Source organism: Melanostigma gelatinosum (genome assembly GCF_949748355.1).
Source record: "Melanostigma gelatinosum genome assembly, chromosome: 9".
In the NCBI taxonomy this organism is placed as follows: domain Eukaryota; kingdom Metazoa; phylum Chordata; class Actinopteri; order Perciformes; family Zoarcidae; genus Melanostigma; species Melanostigma gelatinosum.
This window is the reverse complement of record NC_136642.1, coordinates 6088090-6102983: the sequence shown is the minus strand read 5'-3', so window position 1 is coordinate 6102983 and position 14894 is coordinate 6088090. Positions and strand designations below refer to the sequence as shown.

The window sequence follows — 14894 nt, the reverse complement described above, 5'->3', positions numbered from 1 at the left end:
TCTAGGGGGTGCGCGAGAGGAAAAGTGTAATGGCGGTCTGATGGTGTAATAATATTAAATATAAAAAAAAAATGTAATTTTAATTTAAAAACTGTCAGGTGGGACATCTGAAGCTATCAGTCATAAAAGAGGAGAGGGACAGAGAGAGAGAGAGGAATCGGAGGCGAGGGGAACGGAGAGGTGCGTGGGGAGAGACCGGGAGAAGAAATCGAGTCAGAGGAAGATGAGACGGAGGAAGGAGGAAGGGATTGCACAGACAAATCGGGAGCACATCGGCCCATCGCGGAGTCAAGGTGAAAAAGAGGAAACGAGAGTGAGCATCAGACTGGGAAAAAAGAGGAAATATGATGAAAAGTATCTGTGTCTGGGCTTCACTTGGATTGGCAACGCAGATTCCCCAAAGCCACAGTGCGTGGTGTGCAGTGAGGTTCTGGCTAACAGTCTGAAGCTCTTATTTACGTCGCCACCTGAACACCAAGCATGCCAGTGCAAGTCAAAAGCCCCTTACATTCTTTATATCGAAATTGGAGGAGTTACAAAACAGCCAAAAACAACTGCAGTCTCATTCATGTGTTGGTCTATAAATGACGCACTACGGGCTTCATATCTGGTTACAGAATAGCGAGAAAGGGGCTACCGCACACAATCGCCGAAGACGTGAGCTTGCCAGCTGCCAGAGAGATGGTGGAATGTATGATTGGGGAGAAAGAAGCAAAAAAGTTGGACATGATCCCGGTGTCCAACAACACTGTGTCGCGCCGCATCGATGCTTTGTCCGAAGACATCCTGGCTACATTAGTCGCTCATTAATTGTAAATTAAATGTGATAATCTGCCTCTGAGCCTGTGCGTGTGTCCTCACATCCGTATTGCTCTTTAAAAGTGACGCCTTGTGTCACTGAAAGTTATTGAAACTTTGTTGCAGTGTTTCAGGGCGTTTTCACACCTTCAGTTCGTTTGCTTTGTTGCAGTTGCTCCTTTGTTCGGTTTGTGTTCATACTGCAACATTTAACAGCGGACTAAATCTTGTAAACAAATGCCACGCGCGAGCAAACTGTTCTCTCATTGGTCCGATTCTTATGCGGCTATGAAGGCTTAAAAGGCTCTGTTGCGTCTTTTTTATTTTTTATATATTAATGGGGGGGGGGGGGGGGGTGCGCGAACCCGGTCGGGATGTAGAAGGGGGTGCGCGGCCTAAAAAGTTTGGGAACCGCTGATGTAAACCATCCAATGACCCATCATGCTCTGTATGGAGGAATTCAAGCTGTTCCTTTACAGAGCAGTGGTTCTCATGAACATGTTTCTTTATGAACATATAATTGGAATTTTCCAGGTGGAAACAATGATGACTGATGAAGAGCTGCTTTTGGAAACTCTCAATGATTTGAGCTCCGAGGAGTTAAAGAAATTCAGGTGGTTGCTGCTGTTCAACTTCCTCGACTGGGGCCTTCCACAATTCTCATGGAGTCGACTGCATTGGGCACACAGGACAGACAAACTGGTGAATGTGATGATGGAGATATGGAATCAACAGTCTGTGGAGGTGACCAAGGAGGTTTTCATGGACATGAACAGGACTGATCTGGTGCAGAGGCTGTCAGAGACCAGCTCAGAACCCAAAGGTAAGATAAAGATAACGGTCACATTAATAATATTTAATATGCACGGCTACAAATACAGCAGCTTATAGTATAAAGCAATGCAACAACACCATATAGGCCCGCCATGACAGCAAAACTACCAAAGAGTTGAAAGAACACCTCTCAAACACATTCTCAACAAAAACTGAACTTTATAAGCTTCACAGAGTTAGTTGTTCGTTGTCTTTTTGAAGCGTCTAGTTTAACTAATTAAATATACTTGTGCAAACAAAATAAAGACTGCATGTTAAATCAGACAAATATTACTTCAGAGGTGAATGTTTTGGATTTCAACTTCAAAGTGAAGATGTTGTGAGGGGTTCATGAGTCTGTTGACTTGTGGTCGTGGGCGGAGGCTTTATGTTCTCGGGTTGTCCATACGTACTTCCATCTGGTCCATTGTCGTGAACGTGATGTCTCAGGAACGCCTGGAGGGAATTTCTTCAGATTTGGCACAAACGTCCACCTGGACTCAAGGATGAAGTGATTAGATGTTGGTGGTCAAAGGTCACTCTGACCTCATAAAACATGTTTTTAGACATAACTCAAGGATTCATATGCTAATTACTCGGGCTGCAACGGATCACAAAGCTCACGGTTCGGATCGGATCACGGTTTTTGAGTCACGGATCTTTTTTTGGATCAGCAAAGAAAAGGGGAGGAGACAAAATATAACTTCTTAAGTGCTGCAATGATACCTTGTTGTTGTTGATACACACACTCTCCCTCTTACCACAGTTTGTTGATTTTTGATAGCGTGCTCATAAATGTGTAGTATTTGTTGTTAGTTTTAGACATTAGTTGAGGAGATCATTATTATTGATACTTAATAAGCTCTGTTGTACTTTAAAGAACAGCTGTCTGTGATAACTTGGTGCATGTGTATTGTGGTGATAACTGGATATGTGGCCCGTGCTCAAATTCAAACCTTCCCTTTCACTCTGAATGTTAAATAGTATTTGACTATTGACATTGTGAGTGAATACTAATTATGAGACTTAGTTTATAGTTTGGTTATTGGTCCCTGTTCACAGGTTAGTGCCCCGTTATTATTACAAATTGTGAATAATCTTACTGACATTAATAATTCTATTGATGTCAATAATTTAGTTTTTCATATTTGCTGTTGGCTCAAACACGCTCCTTTTCGTTCCCAACATTTTCGACAGACATGGATGTAAACTGCATCTCGACTAGTTGCATGACTAGAAATACAACTGAGAGTCAGCAACTCTAGTTTGTACATTTTGTGGTTTCAAAAGTCTCTCAACATCTATTCTTTGAAAACATTTTTTTTATTGGGACACGTGATCTTGTTTGTTTTTTGGTCCATTAAATTTGTGTATCTTGATTTCATTATCACCAGTATTGTATAGAACCCAATGTGAATTTGGTTAATGTTGTCAACATAATTTCACATGAATCTGTTGAATATTATTCATTGAACTTGAAGAAAAATGATTCCTGAAAGCCATGAAGTTACTTTAGTTTACATTTCAGTCTCGCAAAGAAGACGGTAGTTTATTTTTATGATGGTATTCAGTAGATTTTCTGTTCATAATGCGATCATCCTGAACATTATAGTTCTTGTATTCTGACGGTGTGTTATTATAAAGCTTGGTGTTGAATCAATCATCTATATTTATTTTCTCCTCAGAGAAACACACTGTGGATGAACATTGGCCTGCACTGATCCAGAAAGTGAGTAATGTCACATCTGTCTGACTTTAAACGAAAGCTGAAACAATTAATCAATCAGTTGATCAACAGAAAATAAATCACAACTATTTTGACAATCTCTTAATCATTGAAGTACTTTTTGTTTTGCAAAAATGTGAAATATTGTTGAAGATCTTTTCTCTGTTCTGTATCATTGTAAACTGAATATTTTTGGGTTTGGGCTGTTGAGTCAGACAGAACAAGAGTTTAAAAGATGTCAACGTGGACTTTAGGGAATTGTGATCTTTAACCATTTTCTGACATTTTATAGACCAAACAATGAATCCATCAATTTAGAAAATAATCGTCACATTCATCAATAATAAGAATGATAGTTAACTGAAATGAGTGCACAGGAGTAAGGGTAAGTAGGAAGCTGATGAATCTCAAGTTCTCCAGGTGGATTTTATGTTATGTTCTAAAAAGGATTAATGTATTTATGTTATTTTATTTATATTTCTTAATATTATTTCTATGAAGGCACATTATTGATTGAGTGAAATGTTGTTCATCCCACTTGTTCTTGGAGTTGCACGGGGTTGGGAGGGAGCAATGAGGAAGGACATAAGATGTATTTATAGATATTTGTACACTGATTGTTTTGTATATTGAAAAATAGAAATTGCAAGTCATTAACTTATGTAAATAATAATAAGTTGCAGCGCTACTTTAGACAATGCAGCTTTTATTCAACAGATGTAGATTAAAAATGATCCTCACCTTAAATATTATAAATGATGAATAAAATCAACTTAATTTTTCATCAGAAGGTTTTTTCAGAACTGTAGTGTGTATGAGATGAATTGGACAAATATTATGAATCATATCATGACCTTGTGTGATATGACTGATGTACTCACCACATCCACGCTTCTGAAACAGACATTGATGAAATGTGAACAGAAAAATCTAATTTTTTTAATTTTTCTCTCATGAACATTTCCTTTGAATATATCAGGTGGAAACGATGGCGTCTGTTATCGAGCTGCTTTTGGAAACGCTGGCTGGTTTGAGTGACGAGGAGCTCGAGATGTTCAAGGATGTCCTCTGGAGTCAAACTGTCTTCAGTAGACGCTCAGACATCTCATTGATGCTGTCAGAGGTAACAGACAATCAGGACATGGTGTTTTTAATGGTGCTGATCTACGGCCAACAGTCTGTGAACAAGACCAAGAAGGTTTTAAAGAAGATGAACCGGACTGATCTGGTGCAGATGTTGTCACACAGCAGCTCAAGACCCAAAAGTAAGACAACAAAGAGAAAAACATCTTAAAACCATGAAACTGTTACTTCACACGTATGTCATAAGTTGTGTCATAAGCTTCTTCTCTTTTCATTTTGAATACTATGATTGATAATGTAGAGAAAAGACACATCATCTTGTGTACAAAATATATTGTTTGACTGATATGAAGTATGAAACATATTTTGGGAGAGGAGACAATGAATGTTGTGGTTTAAGTGTAATATTGTGTTGTGTAGATTTCATGAAAAGCAATGTTGCCTGTGAACAATATTTATTGTCATACGTTAGATCAATCACTCATGACTTTTACTACTTTTCTCCTCAGAGAAACTCTCTGATGAACACAGATCTGCACTGATCCAGAGAGTGAGTAATGTCACATCTGACTTCATACAACACAGCTTTCATTCCACCAATGCTGCTGAAAAAATGTTGTCATCTTTAACATTTAAAAAAATGATAAGACCCAAAGTCATGATTTACTAATTGATTTTATAAATGTATTGCTTTTCTTTCAGGTAGCAACAAAAGTAGCTGTTAAACAGCTGCTTTTAGAAACCTTGAATGATTTAGATCATTCAGAGTTAAAGAAATTCCAGGAGTTCCTGCAGTTGATCGTCTCACAGAAGAACCTCCCAAACATCTCATACATGTTGAGACAAAGAGCAGACAGTGAAGAAACAGTGGTTCTGATGGTGCAGGCCTACGGCCATCAGTCTCTGGATTTAACCAGGGAGGTTGTTGAGAAGATGAACAGAACTGATCTAATGTGGAGGTGGTCAGAGAGCAGCTCAGGACTCAAAGGTAAGACAAAGATAAACAACACATGACATAATCGTGTGTCTCAAAATTGAAAGTTTAAAGGTAAAATATACAGTCACAGAGAGAGAGAGAGAGAGAGAGAGAGAGAGAGAGAGAGAGAGAGAGAGAGAGAGAGAGAGAGAGAGAGAGAGAGAGAGAGAGAGAGAGAGAGAGAGACTTTTATTGTATCAGTCTATAGTCCAGTAAAATAGCCTGTAATGGTACTTTTACTTTGGTACTTATGTACTTTTACTTGTAACAGTATTTCTACCATGGTATTACTATTTTTACTAAAGTTAAAGATCTGAGTACCTCTTCCAGCACTGATGGTAGGACTGTTAGGATACCCTCTATAGTTTAGTAGTTAATAAATTATATCTGTGGACCATTATATAGATATTAGGAAATGCACTTTTCATTGCAAAATTATTTTACTAATTCTACGATCTAACGATTTTGTTTTTCCTGAGCTGTAAAGCGGATATAATCTGTTAGTTAATTGAAAGTGATTATCTAGAAAAACAGAAACTTACTCTGAAACCTCCTAATTTAACAGTTAGTCTGGCTCAGTACAGAACTCCAGCACATCTGAAGATCAACAATTAAAATGTCAAATATTTTTGTATTGGTTCAATAAAACACAAACTTTGGACTGACTAGCTGTTCTCCCGTGCCTCCAGTTGTTATGCTAAGCTAAGCTAAACATCTAAATGTATTGAACAAAATGTCATTAAAATCAAAAAGATGTGAGAACTTTTCAGAATGACATTTGGAGGAAACATCTCATGAATATAAAATGTGTCTTTCAGCTGTTGTTTAAATCCAAAATTGTAAATTCACAATTTGAATAAAAATTAAATAAATAAAACATCAAAATGAACACTTGAGTCACTATCGCTCTAAAACACAGTTGTATGTGTGATGTTTGTTTTTCACACATGCAGTTAAAATGCTTCAATGAATGCAATACACAAACAACTGAACGATAGAAATCACTGTTACAGAATCTTAATAACTTTTCCTAAAAAATCCATGTCGCAAATTGTCTGTATTTTTATATTTGAAGAATCTCCGTCATCTACACTTTGAATTATATAAGTAGGAGTTTTAAAGCATCTTGTAATGAAACTTCTCTTCTAAAGAAATGTATTTCACTGTTTCCTCAGGGGAGCACTTTGTGGAGAAACATCAAGTCAATCTGATCAAGAGAGTGAGCAACATTGCACCCTTTTTGGATGAGCTCCTCCACGAAAACATCATCCAACAAGATAGTTATGATGAGATCAAGGCTCTGCCTACCTCTCAGGAGAAGATGACGGCGCTCTTTAGTGGGCCTTTGGGATCCAGCGGAGGTCAAGGAAAAGCGATGTTCTACAGATTCCTGAACAAACATGAGCCAGATCTAATCCATGAGCTCAGTGGAACAGAAGTGCCAGTGAGTAAATCCTTAGTGATGTAAAGCATTTTAAGAAGTGTGGAGATCACAGGTGGAACCTCTCATATAGTCAGTTTTTGAGACTCAATAGGTAAATACAATTGAGAATCTCATTTTAAGTGTTAAGTGAATGTATAACAAATATTTTGTGAATACAAGTCAAACTTTGGGTAATATTTCTAAAATCCCTGAAGGAATCCTCCACTAGAAAATGTGATTTGCTCGTCTCCTGTCGGCCTAAAAAGCGTAGCTCTGATCAGTTTACAGCGTGTTCCCTTATGAAGGACAGCAGCTGTAGTCACATTCACACACGTCACAATTTAAACAGAGTCACGAAAACATCAACAGAAACTTCTCAAACTACTTTTGCTGCATAACTGAAAATCGGCATTTTGCAAAACATCATAAATTAGCTGGAACTGTGCTGGAGAGATGAGCACCTACCACATGACGTGCATTTATTTGCTGTTTTGATGATGTTGGTTTAGAGTGCTGCCTAAACTTCAGTCCAAAATCTCCCAGAAGTGTTCCACTGAGTTGACCTGGTGTCTGAAAGTCAGAGCCTATGATTCACATCATTTTACATGTAAACCATCCAATGACCCATCATGCTCTGTATGGAGGAATTCAAGCTGTTCCTTTACAGAGCAGTGGTTCTCATGAACATGTTTCTTTATGAACATATAATTGGAATTTTCCAGGTGGAAACGATGATGACTGATGAAGAGCTGCTTTTGGAAACTCTCAATGATTTGAGCTCCGAGGAGTTAAAGAAATTCACGTGGTTGCTGCAGTTCAACTTCCTCCACTGGGGCCTTCCACAAAGCTCATGGGGTCGACTGCATTGGGCACACAGGACAGACGACCTGGTGGATGTGATGATGGAGATATGGAATCAACAGTCTGTGGAGGTGACCAAGGAGGTTTTCATGGACATGAACAGGACTGATCTGGTGCAGAGGCTGTCAGAGACCAGCTCAGAACCCAAAGGTAAGATAAAGATAACGGTCACATTAATAATATTTAATATGCACGGCTACAAATACAGCAGCTTATAGTAAAGCAATGCAACACCATATAGGCCCGCCATGACAGCAAAACTACCAAAGAGTTGAAAGAACACCTCTCAAACACATTCTCAACAAAAACTGAACTTTATAAGCTTCACAGAGTTAGTTGTTCGTTGTCTTTTTGAAGCATCTAGTTTAACTAATTAAATATACTTGTGCATACAAAATAAAGACTGCATGTTAAATCAGACAAATATTACTTCAGAGGTGAATGTTTTGGATTTCAACTTCAAAGTGAAGATGTTGTGAGGGGTTCATGAGTCTGTTGACTTGTGGTCGTGGGCGGAGGCTTTATGTTCTCGGGTTGTCCATACGTACTTCCATCTGGTCCATTGTCGTGAACGTGATGTCTCAGGAACGCCTGGAGGGAATTTCTTCAGATTTGGCACAAACGTCCACCTGGACTCAAGGATGAAGTGATTAGATGTTGGTGGTCAAAGGTCACTCTGACCTCATAAAACACGTTTTTGGCCATAACTCAATAATTCATATGCTAATTACTCGGGTTGCAACGGATCACAAAGCTCACGGTTCGGATCGGATCACGGTTTTTGAGTCACGGATCTTTTTTTGGATCAGCAAAGAAAAGGGGAGGAGACAAAATATAACTTCTTAAGTGCTGCAATGATACCTTGTTGTTGGTGTTGATACACACTCTCCCTCTTACCACAGTTTGTTGATTTTTGATAGCGTGCTCATAAATGTGTAGTATTTGTTGTTAGTTTTAGACATTAGTTGACGAGATCATTATTATTGATACTTAATAAGCTCTGTTGTACTTTACAGAACAGCTGTCTGTGATAACTTGGTGCATGTGTATTGTGGTGATAACTGGATATGTGGCCCGTGCTCAAATTCAAACCTTCCCTTTCACTCTGAATGTTAAATAGTATTTGACTATTGACATTGTGAGTGAATACTAATTTTGAGACTTAGTTTATAGTTTGGTTATTGGTCCCTGTTCACAGGGTAGTGCCCCGTTATTATTACAAATTGTGAATAATCTTACTGACATTAATAATTCTATTGATGTCAATAATTTAGTTTTTCATATTTGCTGTTGGCTCAAACACGCTCCTTTTCGTTCCCAACATTTTCGACAGACATGGATGTAAACTGCATCTCGACTAGTTGCATGACTAGAAATACAACTGAGAGTCAGCAACTCTAGTTTGTACATTTTGTGGTTTCAAAAGTCTCTCAACATCTATTCTTTGAAAACATTTTCTTTATTGGGACACGTGATCTTGTTTGTTTTTTGGTCCATTAAATTTGTGTATCTTGATTTCATTATCACCAGTATTGTATATAACCCAATGTGAATTTGGTTAATGTTGTCAACATAATTTCACATGAATCTGTTGAATATTATTCATTGAACTTGAAGAAAAATGATTCCTGAAAGCCATGAAGTTACTTTAATTTACATTTCAGTCTAGCAAAGAAGACGGTAGTTTATTTTTATTATGGTATTCAGTAGATTTTCTGTTCATAATGCGATCATCCGTAACATTATAGTTCTTGTAGTCTGACAGTGTGTTATTATAAAGCCTGGTGTTGAATCAATCATCTATATTTATTTTCTCCTCAGAGAAACACACTGTGGATGAACATTGGCCTGCACTGATCCAGAAGGTGAGTAATGTCACATCTGTCTGACTTTAAACGAAAGCTGAAACAATGAATCAATCAGTTGATCAACAGAAAATAAATCACAACTATTTTGACAATCTCTTAATCATTGAAGTACTTTTTGTTTAGCAAAAATGTGAAATATTGTTGAAGATCTTTTCTCTGTTCTGTATCATTGTAAACTGAATATTTTTGGGTTTGGGCTGTTGAGTCAGACAGAACAAGACTTTTAAAGATGTCAACGTGGACTTTAGGGAATTGTGATCTTTAACCATTTTCTGACATTTTACAGACCAAACAATGAATCCATCAATTTAGAAAATAATCGTCACATTCATCAATAATAAGAATGATAGTTAACTGAAATGAGTGCACAGGAGTAAGGGTAAGTAGGAAGCTGATGAATCTCAAGTTCTCCAGGTGGATTTTATATTATGTGCTAAAAAGGATTAATGTATTTATGTTATTTTATTTATATTTCTTAATATTATTTCTATGAAGGCACATTATTGATTGATTGAAATGTTGTTCATCCCACTTGTTCTTGGAGTTGCACGGGGTTGGGAGGGAGCAATGAGGAAGGACATAAGATGTATTTATAGATATTTGTACACTGATTGTTTTGTATATTGAAAAATAGAAATTGCAAGTCATTAACATATGAAAATAATAATAAGTTGCAGCGTGTTAAGAATGAAGATCGAGTTAACAGACTGAGATCGAGGCGTTTAGCTCAATTCAAGCAATAAGATTTATTTGTGACAGAAGTATTATGTCCAGCAGTTAAACGTGCACGGACTCTAGCAAAAGCAAAGAGTGCCAAAAGTGAAACCAAAGAGCGCTTATAGCAGAGTGCGCAGGCGTGTCCATCTGGTTCTCCTTGTGGAGCCATTGGTCAAAATAAAAGGAGAGGTGGATCTGTTTTTAGCATTCAGATGACCTGATGGAGCTCTGGACAGCGTCATCCACACTGGCTCACGTCCGAAACCTGCCTTCTCTGGAACGTCAGTGTGTGTGAAATGTTGATCTACAGCATATTGTTAACACTTGAGGTGAAGAAAATGAAAGGAGTGCAGTTCTAAACTATTTCGAAGTCTCTGTGTGAATAGATAAAAAGAGGTCTTTTCTTACTCTAAGATGGCAGTTTCTGCCCTAATCTGGTGGTTTAAGCAAGCGTTTACTTTCAGGGCCACTGTATCTGTTCCTATCGTACGAACAAGCGACGGAATGCCCCATTCGGCGTTTTTGACCTACTTACAGTGACCTCACAACTCCGCAATATAAGCTTTACAATTATAGCGCATATTATTTAACAGTGAATGAATATATTTTATTTACAAATCCCCCTTTTCACACCTGCTAGGTGTGAACTTCTATGTTTTGGAACTACTCATTCAATGGCTGTAACTCGAGGTTTAGGTCCCTATCATCTGAATCGTCTGGATCAGAAGTTGGTGGGGTGCTATGTCTAGTTCGGGTGTGTGTCTGATTCGGGGATGGAGAGGGAAGAGGGGCAGTTGAATTAGATGGGTGCTGGTGTGTCTGATACTTGGTTTCTAATCCCCAGATCAGTAAGGCAACTAGTATGCCCATACCCACCCCCATTATAGTTTTCTTCCCACATCCCACCCCTTTCCAGGTGAAGCGCTGCCGACCTCGGTCGGCGGGGTTTGCATGAGGGTCCCCTAGACAGCGTCTAGACTCTCGGTGCATTTTTCCAAATTAGTGCGAATTTCTCCCAGTGTTCTGGTTGGTACCGGTGCTGGGACACAATGTGTCAGGTGGTGCCAAGGGGCGCCTGATTTGCCCTTGACCTGGACCGAGTGTGAAGTAACCTCCTTCACTTCGTAAGGCCCAGTCCACCTGGGGTCAGTCCACTTGCGCTTGTGAACCTTGACCCTGACCCAATCACCTACTTGTATCTGCTTTCCAGCTGCCACTGCTTCAGGTACTGCTCGCGTCCTCTCGATCTGTTTGAAGAGAGCTTCATTAAGAGAAGTTAGGGCACTCATATAGTCAGACATTTCAATCTGCTGTACATCCAGAGGTGGCATATGACCTCCATCTCTGGGTGGACCTGGCATCGGCTGGCCAGTCATGATCTCGTGTGGGGAGAGATGTGTTTCTCCCCCTTTTCCGGACCTCATGGCCATAAGGGCCAGGGGCAGGGCCTCAACCCATGTTAATTTGGAGCCCGCGCAAACTTTGGCAATTTTGGCCTTAAGGGTCTGATTCGCTCGTTCCACCAGGCCCTGAGATTGCGGGTGATAGACTGACCCGAATCGGTGTGTGATTCCCAGAAATTGCTCTACCTGTGCGAGCATGGTGTTGCTAAAGTGTGATCCGTTATCAGAGCGGATGCATCTCGGCACTCCATAACGGGGAATCAGTTCTGTCTGCAGCCACTTTACAACTGTCTGCGCGTCTTCTCTCTTGGTGGGAATTGCTTCCACCCATCTTGAAAATCTGTCTACCATTACCAAGATGTACCTCTTTCCCTGCACGCTGTTCTCTGGTCCCATATCTGTATAATCTATGCTGATGTCTTGGAAACAGGCAGAGGGCACGGGATAAGATCCCATCGGTGTCTTGAATGGTTTTCTTGGGTTGTATTTTCCACAAATTTGACATTCATCGCAGAAGAGGAAAGATATCGCTTCCATGTGCGGATGCCACCATAGTTGTTTTAAATTGTCCAATGTCCGTTTCTTTCCCTCGTGTGTAGGTCCGTGGACCCCTGGTAGGAGTGCTGCACACAGTTCTGCTGAGGCAACCACTCTGCCGTCGTGGGCTCTCCACAGACCTTCTTTGTCTTTTGAGGCTCCTTTCCGTGTCCATTCGGACCATTCATAAGGTCCTGCTTTCTTTTGATGATCTTTGATGTGTTCGATGGTAAGCTCAGGTGGGCCGGATGTTGGCTTCAGTGGATGGCCCATCACAATATGAGAAGTTTTTTTTTGTTTTTTTTTCAATTGCTTTTGCCACTGCTGCAACATATCTTGCGCACGTGGATTGACCATTTTCCACAGTGTCAAGTTTTGATGAATGATACATCAGTACCTGTCTTTCACCCCCCTTTTTCTGGAAGAGTACAGCATTGAGTAGGCTGTCTCTTTCAGAAACATCAAGGTGGAACGGTAGGGAGTAGTCTGGGGACATGAGTGCAGTGGACGTGGTCCAGGGGAGTTTTGTATGGGAAAAGCTGAGTGATTTTTGGTTTGAGAATGTTGAACCAATATTGGATGGCAGGGGTCTGGGGGCCAGTTTGAAGACAGCGTAGCCAGAAAACTTCTTCGTCTGTGGGGGACACTGTCTCTGTAATGGGAGCAAGGGAGAGAATGCGTACTGGCATGGACAACGTACTAGTTGGTGGGTTGGACGAGACATGTACACCCTCTTGGTTCATCCAGATGATCAGATTGAGGCGAGTCATCAGATCGCGTCCTGTGTTCTTTGAGTTGTTTCTTGAGAAGGGCCTTCTGCAAGGTCTTAATTTCTGTGTCACTACCCGCCTCAGTTTGAATGTGCTTGGAGAGGTAATGTCGGAGCTGGGCGTTCCACATGTCTTGTGTCATTTCTTCTAGGCCAACCACTGCGTCCATGCACCGGCGAGGTCCATCAGGGAGGCCTCGTTTTACCATTGTACGCCATAGTGCCACTGTGGTAATGCTTGCATCATGTGGCTCTCTGAAGGCCTGGCGCCACACCCGTTCTGCTCTGGCCAGATACAGGGGTGGAGACTCTCCCGGGGTCCAGATGAATGCTGCCACTGCACCTTGGTTCACTGGAGTGGGGAACTTAGTTCTGAGCTGCTGCCACAACGCTGTACGATGTTGATCAAAGGGGTCGGCATCTGGTGCCGCACCAGCGCCTGCCATGTGTAGTAGGGCAGTACACTCGGATGGGTCCAGACAGCGGGAGAGAAGTGCTCTCAGGTCGCCCACTGCTAGCTGGCGGCCAGCAGTCAAAGCTTCCGTGAGCTCAATCCACGGATCAGCTCCTGCATGGAGGGATGGAAGCTGTTGTATCATGCTGGTCAGATCTGCAAACCCAAAAGGCACAAATTGAACACGCTGTGGTTGGGCTAGAGTGGGGGCTGCTCTCAGGGGATATGCACCACGAACACTCTGCTCTGTTTCTTCTCGTTGGTGCTGGCCCTGAGACCGAAGTTGCATGGCATGTTGGGAGAGTGGAACTCCAGTCCCTGTCTTGAAGGGGAAAACTTCTCCTCGTAGAGTGCCTGACACCGCATACATTGGCACTGCCACCGGTCTGTCACAGTGGCTGGTGTGGGCTAGAACTGAGTTCAGAGTCTGTTGTAGCACGTCCGCCTCTGTTAGCAGGACAGAGAGCTTCTCCAATGTGGTTGGTCCGCTTGGGTTCCTTTGTGATGGCTGTCTTCCAGCTTCAGGATCATGGTACAGGTTGCTTGTCACATAGGTCTCTTCTGAGTGCATGGGGAAAAGTGTTGTGGCAGCGAGGTCGTCGTCAAGTCGCTGAATGCAGCCCTGATCGAATTGTCTCTGTTGCTGGGCCTCTGTTTCATTCTCTTCGGGCTGCTGGCCTCTCTCTGTTGTCGCAGGATCTTTTTTGTCTATGGGGACTCCTGTTATAGCTCTTTCCAATGTTCTCACCCTCTCCATCATGTTTCTCATCGCTCGCTCTGTTGAGGTGGAGCTTGTGTCGATGGTGCACCCTTCATCCAGGGACATCTGGAATGCTCCTGAGAGCAGTCCTCCCTTTACTGTTCTCACCGGTGCTTGTATGAATGGATTATTATGGGAGTATGGGGGAGGAACCGGAGGAAGTGCTGGATACAGGCTAGTTGAGGGTGGGGGAGGAACCGGGGGAAGTGCTGGATACAGGCTAGTTGAGGGTGGGGGAGGAACCGGGGGAAGTGCTGGATACAGGCTAGTTGAGGGTGGGGGAGGAACCGGGGCCAGAGATGTTTGGCTCATTTCCTGTGCAGCCTTTTCCAGACCTACCGGGGCTTGAGTGGTAGGGGTGACGTCCAGGGGGTTGATGTTGAGTGACAGACGGGACCAGGTTTTTTCTTTTCCGGTTGGCATGTCCACCTGCATCCGATCTGTCATGGCCATCCCTAGTGCCATCGTTGCCACTCGCTGTTCCTCTTCTCTGTCTTTGCGGGCTTGCTTCAGTGGGTTAGCGAACCCCCATCGCTTGGTTTGATTTGTCATTTGATTTCTCTCTGCAGTCTGTGCTCGAGCCACTCGTTTTGTCAAATCGTTGGTGAAGAGCCGAAGGTTGTTGACTGATGGAGGTAGTGGACTGGCCGCCTTCCACCATCCCTCCTCTTGCCATCGTTTCATGCATTTATCCCAATGTGTCTTG

The 14894-nt window shown here is 41.6% G+C and overlaps 1 protein-coding gene across 1 annotated transcript in view; it reads left to right on the top strand.

Annotated features, from left to right (window-relative positions):
* Nucleotides 1-1344: 1344 nt before the first annotated feature.
* LOC306782680 (uncharacterized protein) overlaps nt 1345-14894 on the top strand; it is a gene marked incomplete at its 5' end in the record, with an annotated part of 36270 nt that continues 22720 nt past the window's right edge. The window contains 8 exons of the mRNA XM_079276124.1: nt 1345-1621; nt 3297-3340; nt 4317-4602; nt 4930-4970; nt 5123-5408; nt 6572-6840; nt 7542-7830; nt 9502-9545. Coding sequence (XP_079132250.1) covers nt 1345-1621; nt 3297-3340; nt 4317-4602; nt 4930-4970; nt 5123-5408; nt 6572-6840; nt 7542-7830; nt 9502-9545 — 1536 coding nt within the window. The remainder of the gene's footprint in view (nt 1622-3296; nt 3341-4316; nt 4603-4929; nt 4971-5122; nt 5409-6571; nt 6841-7541; nt 7831-9501; nt 9546-14894) is intronic.